The sequence below is a fragment of the Leopardus geoffroyi genome, chromosome E3 (genome assembly GCF_018350155.1).
Source record: "Leopardus geoffroyi isolate Oge1 chromosome E3, O.geoffroyi_Oge1_pat1.0, whole genome shotgun sequence".
Classification (NCBI taxonomy): domain Eukaryota; kingdom Metazoa; phylum Chordata; class Mammalia; order Carnivora; family Felidae; genus Leopardus; species Leopardus geoffroyi.
In genome coordinates, this window is record NC_059340.1 from 33,757,903 (window position 1) to 33,771,648 (window position 13,746).

A 13,746-nucleotide genomic window follows, 5' to 3' on the forward strand; every position below is an offset into this window, starting at 1 on the left:
AAAGCAGATTTCAAGAAGTTTTTCTGGCAATTAACATTTAAAATCTGTGTCAGAAGAAATGTTCAGGTTGTTTTGAGTCTCGACTTCAGTCCAGGCAGAGGAAATGGCTTTTATAGATACTAGTTTAAGAACATTCTCCAGACTACTGAATCACACTTGAATTCATTTGACGGTAAAAACAGTTATAAAGTGGTATTTCCCCCCAAAGAATGACATTTTCCTCTTGATAGTGCCTGACCTTAGTGCATTGTACTTGATAAAGCTGCCATCAGTAGATAGAAAATCGCACTGGGAGACATTCATTGGCTATAACTTATTAAGAGGCCCCTGTGCAAACCAATATTCATGTTAGAGACATAAACACATTACATCACTCTGAGTGACTCTTCCTCAGTGCACAGCACGTTCTAAGTGGATGGCCTCAGGAAGGCTGCTTGGACCACATCCCTTTCCTGAAAAATGACTTAGGTTGGGGGAAGACAGTAGGCATACAGCCATTCAAAATCAGGGTGCTTCAACTTGCCACATATTCTTATCCGGAAGATTCACTATTGGAAACAGTCAGCAGGTCATGGGAATCTGCTAGGAACTTAGTTTTCTTGAAATCCTCCCACTTCTTAACCACTGAAGAGTGATGGTAACTACATGAACCATCTCCAGTCAAGCTAACATAGTGAAAATGCCATAAATAATCATAAATTGTGTTTTAAATGGGAGAATCACCAGCCTCCACTAAAAGGGCAACGTAAGTACCCAGTACAGAGGTTCCGACAGAGTGGGGTCTGAGAGGGTTTTCTGGGAGTGACTGCACCACAGTGGAGTCTGTATTTACATTCACAGAATCAAAGTTTGTGCTGTTTGTGAATTCATGCATTTCTCTGACGAGTATTTATTGAGGAGGTACCATGTTCCAGGCACTGAGCTAGCATAGAGGGACAACATGATAAACTGGGTGGAGACTTCCTGACTGCCCCCTCCCCCTGCCGGGGAGCTGAGAATTTACTTGTGAAGATAACACATGAACACGTAACATTAATAATCACAGATGGTAATAAGTGTCAAGAGAAGGGGGGTAAAAGACAAAGTGAGGTGACGGCTGGGGCACCGCTTTAGATAAGATGGCCAAGCAGGGAAGAACTTCCGGAAGACAGGACATTGGAGCCGAGGACCCGAAGGAGTGAGAAGTCATGTGAAAAATGGAGGGACAAGCATTTTGTGCAGATGGAACAACAAATACAAAGACAGACCTTGACGGTGAATCAATCTGGATGAAACAGAAAAGACGTGAGTGAGAGGGGTGGACAGTGATACAAGATGGCGGGAAAGGCGGGACGAAGCATGTACAGCGTAGGAGGATCACGGGCGCTGCTCTCTTGGGATAATGAGAAGGGCAGGCAGGAGTGGAAGGAAGGTGCTAGTTTTCTGAGAGAAAGGATTACAGTGGTTTGGACTTGGCTGGAGGTTAGTGGATAAATCAGGTATATATCTTTCAAGACGAAAAACAGTCCAGAGGCCATCACATGCAACAACTCCTTCTCTGGCCAAAGCTCACACTTGGAAGACTATTGTAAAGCAAGGAATTGAGCAAGCAGACTCCCCAGCCCTTCCGTCGCCTCGAGGCTTTTTGTTTCCTGCTCATCTGCTTGTGGAAACTCCAGACACGGCAGCTACAGGTTTCTTTGTGCAAAATGGCTTTCTGTTACATTTCCCGGCACGTTATGGGGAAGGTTTTATGTCCGGCTCAGTAATAGTATTCATGAATCAGGAGTTCACAAAAGTCTTGGACAGAACCCCTGCCCCTGCCTATTTCTGATTCCCAAATAGCCATCACTTCTGGTCAGCCTCATTCCCTAATAAAATTAAGTAGTTCATGAAGTTAACTGGATTGACTCTAATTATTATTTTTTTTCCTAAGAGTTCTTGGCATCTTGGGAATAAGTCCAGAAGATTATAAAACTAGGCAAAGAGAAACAGAGCGCTTGAGATTGAGAATAACAAAATTAATTGCCTTCCCTTTGATGTGCTGTATAGGGTTATTATAAATATTGCTGCAGCCTGGGTTTGGCCTCCAGTGTGCAGAAAGCTTGCTTCTCCCAGGCTCCCTGCCCAGAACTTCATACCACCCGTCAATGATTCACTTCTGCTACTTTATTTATTGCCCACTCTGCTGGTGTTGCCAACCGAAGTCTGAGTAGATCATTTTTTCACATCTTCATTTACTTAAATGACATTAAAATTAACCTTCTGTCAAAGGAAGTCCTTTTTCCCATGAAATGAGGGCATAAATTGATTTTTCCCCCCCTTGTGCAAAACAGACATGAAAGCCGAAAGGCTTGCATTTTACAGCCCGCAGATCCCACCCCCACCCCAATATATTGTGCCATGTTGTTCTGCCTCTTTAGTGAAGATTGCTACAAAGAACATTTAAGAATCTTAAAAGGGACACATAGCTGTTGCGGGGATACACCGAGGAAGAAAAAGTGTTGTGATATCAGAGTTCATTTTCCATGACCTGCAACCAAATGTCTTTCATCTGTGAAGTGGTGGGAGAATTCAGCTGTTATTCGGGTTCCTTGATGTCTCCAATTGCAGACAACTGAAAAGTTGGGTTTAATTCCTATATTGTGCACACTTTACGTCTGAGTTTGAACAGGAGCAGTTGCGAGGGACAATTGGATTAGACTGCCACACGTCAGTCCCACTGGACCGCATGGTTCTTACCGGTAGCACGGCCTGTGAGAACTGAAGCGACCCCACACATGCACTTCTGCAAGCCTCGCTAGGCTGATTAAGGAGATTGGCTCCCCCAGATGGAAATCGAATCCAAATTTAAAACCACATTTTGCAGAGCCATTTTCTTTTCCTTTCTCCCTTGTTTTTTTTTATTTTTTTATTTATTTCGCCTTCTTTTAAGAAATGTGGCAAAAAAAAAAATCCAGCTAGATAGAAATGTGGGGGAAATGCTCATTTTTAAAGACGCAGGGAGTGTGGTGGCTGTGGTTCTGGGACAATGAAGTACCACCGTGAGACGGTCCCATCTTCCGGCACCCGGCAGGATTGCTGGCAGCCGCTGCATTGCCCTTTCGAGAGAGTTCTGAGAATGTCCTTCCTGTTATTTGCAGCACCCCATGGGCCTTCTTTCACGATTGGAAAAGCTATATGGCTCCTCTGGGGCCTGGTGTTCAACAACTCCGTGCCCGTCCAGAACCCCAAAGGTACCACCAGCAAGATCATGGTGTCTGTGTGGGCCTTCTTCGCCGTCATCTTCCTGGCCAGCTACACGGCCAACCTAGCTGCTTTCATGATCCAGGAGGAGTTTGTGGACCAAGTGACCGGCCTCAGTGACAAAAAGGTAAGGTCACCTTACTTCCCTCACTGCCCAAAGGGCTGATCTTAAATGCTCTCTTCTCAGAAGGGCCCGTCCAAACCCATCAACTCTAAAGCACAAAGCCAGAGGGTTGGGTTTTTTTTTTTCTTTTAACTTGAATTGGCATCTTTCTAAAAATTTTAGAAACAGAACCCGAGGCTTAGCCCTCCCAGATCTAAAAGATTCCGGGTGTAATTTGGAAGCACCGTTTCCCGAAACGGTCATCTGTCATATTTAGAGAACGATGACGGTGGCACTGTGTTCCAGCTCAGGCTGGAGTTCTCCCTGTAAGACAGCGTGTGGTGTTGGAGGAGACCCACGAGCCTGGACAAGGAGAAACTTGGGCAGGGCGGAAGTGGGGTGCTCTGAGCCTGTAGCGACGTCCCCGTTCTCTGGCATTGGTTGAGTCTCTAATGTGCCCCACGCCTGGATTTCTCATGTCTGACACGAAAGAAAGTCGTCTCTAAGGCCTGCCCAGAGACAAACTAACAGCGCCTTGTACCCATGTAGCCGGCCAGCCCCACCGTCTGCATTCCTGACTCACCTGAAATTTCTTCAAGGGCACAAAAGGAGCAGAGAGGCTTTTCGTTCGCCACCGGCTCCTTTTTACTCAGACACCTCTCCAGCCCTCCCTGTCGGGGCGGAGCCGTGCTTCCAATATCACACGTGCTGTCTCCATTCTCTGCTAGAATGTCACGAGGGAGGCGGGGTGTGAGTGGCTGTTCAGAAAGGCACCCAGAGGAAGAAAAGAGGTAAACCGGGTGCAGCCTTCCGTCGAAATTTTCGGTTCACGAAGCAAATCCTGACTTGCTAAGCTCAGCAGTGTGGGGATTGCTGCCTCGCAAAGATTTTCTGTCTCGCGTACGTGGATAATTGTCTCTCTTCATAAAATCTCACCAGCATGTCTTGCTGACTTAAGTCTACATGTATTCTTTTGGCATTCGTCAACAAACCGCTGAATAGAAAATCAACCATGAAAGGCCCTAACAGCTTATCTGTGACATATGCTGTGGTTGAAAGAGGTAGAGAGAAGGCCTGTCATCAGAAAGATGATGAGTGGCAGGGGTGAGTGGTTGGCCTCTCTCTGAACGCTTCCCACTGTGGCTGGAGTAAATGCCACTCTACCATGGCGACAGAGCCCTCTATTATCTGGTGCACCCCTCAAGTGTTCCCTCCCTCTTGCTCGCACAGCCCCCCTCCCTGCACCCTCAGTACCGCAAGCAGATTTCCACCACAGTGCCCTTGCACTAGCTCTGCCCTCTGCCTTGAATGTTCTTCCCCATCATTCATGGCTGGCTCCTCCTTGACTTTCAGGTCTTTTAGGGAAAATGTCACCTCTTGGGAGGGGTGTTCCCAGCCACTGTGGCGAACTTGGCAGCTTGCGCTCATACTCCCACGATACTTCAGTTCTAGTAGAGAGAAATAAACAACACACGCGTGAATGTAAATGGGGAACAAAATTCCAGGCAGGAACAAGTATTATCAAGGAGCTAAAACCTGTGAGATTAACATTGACATGGCTGGAGGGGCTATCAGGGGAATGCTTAGGAGAGAGTTCTCTGGCACTTAGCAGGTGCTCAGGATATGTTTGTTGGGTGACAAATGCATGCTGTGTAGGACACTGTAGGCATCTCACCTGGGTCTCCTGGGATCCGTCTTCCAGCTCCGTGTACCCATCCCACTTTTGCTGACAAAGGCTCATAAGGGGGATCTTCACAGGAGGATCACCTTGGGGCACTAGAACGGTAAACTTCTGGAAAGGTTAAGTTCCCCCAATCCCTTCGGTTACCTCTAAACAACAGCTAACCAGTGTGGGAGCATAAAACCCCAGCCGTTCCTTTGCTTCTGGGCAGGGCAAACTCAGAGGTGCGATTTACTCCATGCTTTTATAGTCACGGAACCTGGCCGTGCCTCCTCATTCCTCCCTGACGTTTAGGAGAAGAGATTGTAGCGAGAGAGGCAGACAGCAGTCGTGAATGTGCCTTGTAGTCCATAGAATCCCCCACGGCCACCGGCACCGGTACGTGCCTCCCGTCACATCAGGGGAACGAAAATACGGTTCCTCGAAGAGGCAGGTTGAGGTACAGCAGAAGCATCGGGAACCAGGATTTTTCAGGAAAGTAGTTCGCAGCCTATTTTGCTTTTTGTTGCTCTTTTCAAAGGCAAGGGTGAGAAAAAAAAATCCCTTGCTACGTAGTTTTGGGTCTAAATAACATGGCCGCTTGTGGGAAAACTAATTAGAACCACTAATAATTTCACTGACCTTCTCTGGCTTTGAGACACCTCGTAACAGATACCACATCCTCATGAGACACAGCTCAGCTCCCAAGCTCAGAGCATTAGTGGCACGCAGATAGTTCTTTTAATTAAATGTTTGCTACAATTAGATAAACAGCAAAATTCTTGGAGTAAATAAGCTAAATGCTCCCAGGAGAGTAATAGCAGATACACCGAGAAAGTTTACAAAATAAAAAAATCTATATGGAATCAATTTATTTTAATACTGTACACACTCAGGTGTTTTTTTTTTCCTTTTTTTTTTCCTTTTTTTTTTTTTAAATCATGATTACCTGTGTAACAACTCAGGTTTATGATGCTTTTAAAGCATTTTGCAGTCTTAGTGCTTGCTGGGAAAAGCGCCGTTGAAGCCCGTGGTGCACTCAGATGAGCTCGGGCTTTGGTTCTAAATAGGCAGATTCATAGGTAGATGTTCCCCTAGGAAATACTAAAGAAAAGTTGAAATGTTGATGGGGAAGCTTCCCAAAAAGGGTGGGGGAGCTCCAAGATGAATGTAGTGGCGACAGCAACGCCAGATTTGGGGTCAAATGAACCTGCGTTCCAACCCTCGACCTTGCCATAAAATGGTTGTATGGCCTTTGGTATGTCAGTATCCCCAAGGCTTAATTACCTTATAGGAGTGGGGGCGGGTATTAATACCTTTCTGGCAAGGTTAATATGAGTATTAGCAATAATCCTCACACTGTGCCCGGCACTTGGTAGGTTGTCCTGTTAGAACTGCTACTTCCTCCTTCCAGCCGCCGCCGCCTCCTCCTCCTCCTCCTCCTCCTCCTCCTCCTCCTCAGCCTCGATGCCTCATGAGCTGTTCCGCACCTCTGGGGGCTGGGAGCGTCGCTGCACCAGCTGGCCTCTTGTGACAATGGGGGGAATTCAGGAGCCTGCCTCGGTAGCGGAGCCCACGAATGTGTCCCCGTGGAGTTGTGCTGTCCCCGAATGCTGTGGTTCTGCTGCTGGGTGGGCACCGGCTGCACAGAGGCCTCTGAGCCTCTCCTCCCTTCTAAGGGCCACAGTCGGTTGATGCTGACCTCCAGAAGCTCGTGGGGCGTCACCAGCAGGAGCAGACCATACTCGAAATACAACTCCACGTGCCAGTGACCCTTATCTGTAGTCACAGAAGACAGATATATTTTTAATTTTTTTTTAGTCTTTATTTTTGAGAGAGAGCGAGAGCTCAGCGCAGGGTGGGGAAGTGGGAGGGGCAGAGATGGGGGGTGGGGGGAGATGGAGAATCGGAAGCAGGCTCCAGGCTCCCAGCTGTCAGCACAGAACCTGACGTGGGGCTCGAACCCACAAACTGCAAGATCATGACCTGAGCAGAAGTCAGACGCTCAACCAACTGAGCCACCCAGGCGCCCCTAGTTATTTTTAACAAATGTGTAGTTTGGGTGTGTAAGAGGAATGAAGAAATGCCCTGGTCCATTGCCACATTTGCCCTAAGCATTTTATTCCCCAGATCTGCATCTGTACTTGCTGTGTCCTGAAGGGCTTGCCGTGTCTTGCCCCCTTGGATGACTTCCAGACTTGTTCACATACTGGATGGAAGAAAAGTTTAGAATATAACCCTCCTAATCCTTTGTTCTCCAGATTAGAAGGAAACTGGCTCCATTATTTGGCTAAAGTCACTTTGGGTGACAGCAGGTGATGAGGCAACGTATTCTTTGAAGGACCAGATGATTACTTGCAAAAGCGGCCCCCAGTTTACACATAGAGAAACTGAGGCTTGGAGAACTTAGGCAGCTGCCCCAAATGACTCAATTCCTAAGGGGCAGGTGAGGAGCTGAATTGTCTAAGCCTAAGACCAAGTGAAGGCAATGAACTTGACCAGGGAGTATAGTCTTTGGAGAGAGAAGCCCCAGGGAGTTCCACTGACTCCCTCCACCCCCGGCATCGTGATTACATTGCTCTGTGGTCTTGCTGACCATGGACATCTCTGTACCACCCTTTCCTCTGCTACAGCCCACATCTGTTTTGTTCTCTTTGGACACAGAACTCTCTGGGAGAAAGTTGCACAAGAAATCATTTCTGAAAACTACGATGTCCTCAGTGGGAGGCCCCAGGATTTAAGAGATGACCCACACTTGCCTCGTGTGCCTATGGCCTATTTTTCACACTGTAGGTCCTAGCTTTTTAGTGAGCCCTGAAATTAATGTAAGGGTTGTGGCCATTAAAGAAATAGAACATCTCAGTGACATCACTGAGAATAGATCACATGTAGAAAGAATGCAGGGAAGTGGCACGTGTGTGTGTGTGTATGTGTGTGTGTGTGTGTGTGTGTGTGGACAGGGTATACGTGAAGAATGTCCTAGTCCATAGAGTGTGTTTTGAGAGTCATGCTGTAAAAAGTTTGACAGCCTTGGGGCACCTGGGTGGCTCGGTCGGTTAAGCATCCAACTTCAGCGCAGGTCATGATCTCACCGTTCGTGGGTTTGAGCCACACATCAGGCTCTGTGCTGACAGCTCAGAGCCTGGAGCCTGCTTCAGATTCTGTGTCTTCCTCTCTCTGCCCCTCCCCTGCTTGTTCCCTCTCTCTCTGTCTCTCTCTCTCTCTCTCTCTCAAAAGTAAATAAGCATAATGAACATAAAAAATTTTTTTAAGTTTGACAGCCTTTACTCTAGTGGGAAAGGTTTTTGGATCTCGGTGCTGGGCTGAATTTTGTGGGGGTGATGGTACAGTTAAGGCCTGAGAAGTGTGGAAGTTCACCACTGAGGCTGAACATCTGCCTCTGTCACTGTGCAACCCAAGGTAGGGACCAAAGCAAACCTGTAAAGAGCTACGTGGCCCCTCTGCTGCAGACGGGGAGTGAAGGGGACGACATCTGGTCAAGTGGACCATCTCCCATGCCTCTAGAGATCGGAAGCAGCTGACACAGCACCTAGATTTCTGCAGAGTACTTACCTGTGTCCCCAGAGCAGGCGGCTGCTGTGCCCACGAGCGGGGCTGGTGCCTCTTAGTCTTTTGGTGATGAATTGAGGCACTGCCCGCCAGAGGGAGCGCAAAGAGCATTTTGTTGTTCATGTGCACACACACAGACACACACACATGCACACACACTCTACCAACGCAAGGCACCCAGCAGGAAGATCTCATTTGGCCAATGTATGGCCACTTCCCCCCAAATGCAGTGGTGGCTGCTTATTACACAGCGGCTTGCCTAATTCAGGGGACACGATTTTCAAGTGGAAATTTTAATTAACGGTGAAATGAAGTGTGAGTCTGGAAGGAAGAATGATGGTTGTGGTTGGTCTGGCTCGGGTGAACTTGGATGCCTTCTCCAGCAGTTCTCAGCTGCGTGTAAGACATGCTGACCTAGAAGTCTCAGATGCCTCTGGATCCTAGCCCTGGTCCCACCATGGGTTTGCTGGGCATCCTTCCCTTCTGTGGGTCGCATGGTCCTCCCTCTAAAAGAGGAGTGGTTACTAGCGATGGACTTTGAGGAAGGACAGAGTTCTGACTTTAACCTGAGGTCAGGCATAGGTGCGATGGAATTCTGGGCTGCTGCTTGCAAGCAGTGTGATCCTAAATAGGTCATGTAACCTCCCTCAGCCTCAGTTTCCCCATCTGTAAAATGGAGCCTCTAAGATTTGTTACCTGGCAGATTCGTTGTGCAGATTAAATGCTCCAGCATCTGTAAAGTCCTTGGCACAATGCTGGCCCTAAGCAAGTCCTCAAAAAGTGCCAGTCATTATCATTACTGTATAGTTGCAGAATTTCCTATTTCATGGAAAAATGAAGCCCAGGTTACTTTTTTTTTTGTCCATGCTGATAATAAAATTGAAAAGTAATAACTATTTTTGAGTGCTCATTCTGGTGCAGGCACTATTTTAATTACTTGACAAATTTTAACAATTTTAGAATGCCTCACTAACCCCTACAAGAGGAGTACTGATCTGGAAAATAAATGGAGGCAGTATAAAGTGACTTATCTAAGGTCTCATAGTTCATAAATGATAGAACCTGATTTTTTAACTTTTGAACCTGAGCTCACACTTGTACCTATTGCCCTCTGCTGACTGTAGATTTTAATTCTGTTTCTGGGACTCAGACCTAGTACTCTTGACTCCTAATCTCGCTGGGCTGTCCCAGGCACTGCACTTATGAACACAATATCAGTCAATCAGGGAAGACAAGTGGAGAATGGACAGCCAACCTTAATGGAGGCTCGAGAGCCATTCAAGATATGGGCATCCCCAAGAAGCTAATGGTTCCAGCTCAAGAAATGTTCGTGGAGGCTGCCATTATGCCTGGAATATATTAGGTCCCCAATAAGTGGGCCATGCATGAATGAGCGAGTGGGGAATGAGTAAATGGCAAACACAGAGTTACTGTAGGGGAGGAAACATAATTTTCCCTCTACCCTTGTAGGTTCTTGGCTGAGACACCTCTATAACAAAAGACAGATGAACAGGAGAAAAACAAACAAAAGTTTAATAGCATGGATACATTCTATAGACATGGGACATGCCCAGGAAAGCCAAGTGACTCTTTGCGATGGTCCAAGCCACCAACTTGACCACTGTCACCAGCTAAGGACAAAAGAGAGACACGGGGGGCGGGGATGAGGAGTCCTATTAGGGGAGCTTGTCAGGAAAAGCACAGTAAACAAGGATGAGGGCTGTTCTATAGACTTAAGTTGGTGCCTTCAACAAGAAGAGTTTCTCGAGATGAGCCATCTTCCTCCTCTAGGTGCTGAGAGGCAGACACCCCTACCAATATCAGTGTGTCTCTTACAAAAGGGCTTTTACTCTTCAGACCTTGTCCTGTGTCTGCTGTTTGTAAAAATAACCAGCTGAAGAGAATCCTTAGGCCAAGGAGGTGTATCCTGGCATGATGCATTGTGTTGTTCATCATTGCCCAGGGGCAGTCATGGTAATTGTGAATGAGGTTCAGACAAGGGAGTGATTGGTGGGGAAAACAGAGAAATTTCATGAGAAGGTAGATAAAATGAACCGAGTTAAAGTAACACCTTCATTTCGGCACAGTTAGTGTTTCCTGAGCATGGCCCGTGTGCCCACCGCAAGGCCAGTCTATAACGGGGCCGAAAAAAGTTAATCCAACGAATGCCCGTCGCACATGCAGCCAGGCCCTGTGCTCGCCACTGGGGGGACAGTTGGGAACGAGACAGACACTGTTTCTGACCTCTCAGAGCTCACGGGCCAGTGGCAGGTGGGATTAAATAAAAAAGGAAACAGAAATGAATGGTTTTTCAGCTGTCCTGTGCTAGGGCGTGCATATGTTTAACTCCCGACACAAGACACAATGGTGGCTGACTTCTCCTCCTTCTTTCTTTGTCTCTGTCCTGTCTGTCTGTCTGTCTGTCTCTCCAGTTTCAGAGACCTCACGACTATTCCCCACCTTTCCGATTTGGCACGGTGCCTAACGGCAGTACCGAGAGAAACATTCGTAATAACTACCCCTACATGCATCAGTACATGACCAAATTCAATCAGAAGGGAGTGGAAGATGCCTTGGTCAGCTTGAAAACTGGGTAAGGATGATGGGGATTTGTTTTCTTCTCTGCAGGCCTGCCAGCCCATAAACCTCACAGAAAATGACTCTGCGTGCCTTGGTGCTTACCTGCCTTCGCAGCTGTGTTTTCTGGAAAGTAGCTGTGGTTCAGATGAACCCCACGTGAGGGCTCTTTTTGTTAATCTCATGAGCACCCCAGGTTTCCTTCTGAGTCGTGTTAAGGAAACACAAATCCAGGACACTTGAAAATGCAGAGAACCAGAGGGGTTTCTTCAACTGATAAAGAAGTTGGTGCAACCCTGTGGGATATTTCAGCCAGAGACAAAGATCTAAAGGGTCCGTTAAGCCTCTCGGAAGTGCTGAAAACACAGTGCTGCAGACTTTTATCTGATTTGGGGTAGGAGTTTTTGGCGAGTGCCTGTACGTAAAAGCTGATAGTGTAGCGCTGACGAAGCAGAAAGGAAAGCTGGAGAGAAGAGCAGCGTCTCTACAGGTGCAGCCGATGTCCCCGTCCACCTGTTGGCCCTGCAGAGTGTAGCCTCCTCGGAGGGAGGACCTGCTAAGACCGCAGAGGCTAGGATCTTGGGAGGTGAAGCTGGACTGTGCCTCTCCTCCCCCCGTTGATACCGCGTGTGGCTTGGGACAGACGCTGAGTTGTTCCCAGCCTCGTATGTAAGATGGAAATCCTAACGGGACCTAATTCATAGGGGTTTTGTGAGGATTGAGGGAAGATGTGCCGGAAAGCATTTTGCACAGACATGACCCGACTGCCAGTGCTCTTAGTTGGTGTAAAGGTTAAATTCTCTTCTGTGGCCTCTTCAAAATGCTGGGGCTGTGCAAAATGCGTCTTGGGGGGTGTGAGACATGACTGTTGTGCATCATCCCATAGTTTCGTCCACAGCCTCTTCCTTAGGGGCCCCGTCTAAACCCTCAAGCCCAACCTCCGCACGATTTCCAGGAGCTTCGGCCGGTCGCATTTTGTCCCTTCAGTCTCTTTGGAATCTCTTTGGTATCTCAGCAGGGGCTGGGACAACACGTCTTGAGAAGTCGAGCCAATGGCTTACCCCAGACTCGTTCACGTGCTGCGCATTCTAGCTCAGAGTGATTTTTAAAACGTCTCATCGAGGCCGGACACAAATGCAGAGAAGATACACACGTTAAGGACAGTGCTTGACGGCTTTGTCCAAACTGACCATCCGTAGCCAATCCCTAGAAACCCTGCCACGCCCTTTTCCCCCGCCACCAGCCTCACTTCTAACACCGTAGATTCATTTGGCCTGTTATTCTAGCATCTCAGTAAGATCACACCGGCTGTCTTCTTTTCCACTCGCCTTCTTTCAGCCCAGCAGTCTGTTTGCAAGATGGCCACGTGTCACTGCAGGTCTGTCATTGCCGTGGCGGTGTGGAAGTCCACTGTGGGGACATGCCACAGAGTCATCCTCGTCTGCTAGTCGTGAACGTTGGGGTGGCGTCCCATTCGGGGATGTTTGGGGTAATGCTTCTAGGGTCATTCTCACACATGCCCTCGCTGCACAAGGGAGTACACTGCCCTTGATACATACTTAAGACAGGAATCCCCGAGCTGTAAAATGCATGTGTGTTTGATCTCGGTAGATACCAGAAAATTCTGATGACTTTCCAGTTGAGCCCCAGATATGGGTTTTGTATGTTTGTTTCTGCCATGGTCTTTTCTTCAACATACACTGTCGGTTTGGGCGGACCATGAACGCAAATGTGGATGACAGTGGTTAGAAAGAGCGAGTAGAGTCTAGCTGGCCCCGTCTCTATCCATCTGTCACCCAGTGCAGCAAATGGGTTGTTTTCTTGCTTTCCCATTTAAAAAAAAAACAAAAAAAACAATACGAACAAAAAGGAGTCGAGGAATGGAAACGGTTCCTAGCCATAAATCGTACACATTGTTTTCTGGAAGCCATATAATAATTACGACATCCATCCCAGCAAACCTAGGCAGCTGGCAGCTTTACTCTAGACTCAGTTTTCCATGTGAGAGATAATTTGTGCTATTACAGCAAACTCAGAAACCAGAGTTGGAGGAGTATGAGTCTTTTTTTTTAAATATTTATTTATTTATTTATTTATTTATTTATGGAGAGAGAGAGAGCACAAGCAGGGGAGGGATACAGAGAGGGACACATAGAATCCGAAGCAGACTCCAGGCTCTGAGCTGTCAGCACAGAGCCCAACACAGGGCTCGGACTCATGAACTGTGAGATCGTGACCTGAGCCAAAGTTGGACACTTAACTGACTGAGCCACCCAGGCGCCCCTGTATGGATCTTTTTTTAAAGAACTGCTTGGTTAATTATTTAAATTAATTAAATTAAAATTTGAATAGAGAATACATTACATAATTCCAAATCAAAAAGTATTGTATAAAAAGATGAACAGTGAAGAACCTTCCCCCCACACTGTTTCTCCTCTGCCAAGTATCCCCAACAGCAACCACATCTCCTGACCATCCTGTGTCCCTCCAGATCAATCTATGCATAATTAAAAGCCTTCTGTAGCTCCTTTTTTGAAAACGTTCATTATTTTCTCTATTGGTCTCTTGGTCTTTTTCTTATTAATTTTTGTAGTGCAGAAATAAGCCCTTT

At 47.2% G+C, this 13,746-nt stretch overlaps 1 protein-coding gene and 1 non-coding gene across 2 annotated transcripts in view; one reads left to right on the forward strand and one right to left on the reverse strand.

Annotated features, from left to right (window-relative positions):
• The window catches only part of GRIN2A (glutamate ionotropic receptor NMDA type subunit 2A), a 373,011-nt gene that overhangs the window by 309,040 nt on the left and 50,225 nt on the right, over positions 1-13,746 (forward strand). Inside the window, exons 10-11 of the mRNA XM_045462078.1 lie at positions 3,123-3,352; positions 10,991-11,151. Of these exons, the coding sequence (XP_045318034.1) occupies positions 3,123-3,352; positions 10,991-11,151 (391 nt within the window). The remainder of the gene's footprint in view (positions 1-3,122; positions 3,353-10,990; positions 11,152-13,746) is intronic.
• TRNAR-UCU lies at positions 6,932-7,016 on the reverse strand. The gene has a single exon. It is a non-coding gene; the product is annotated as a tRNA-Arg (tRNA).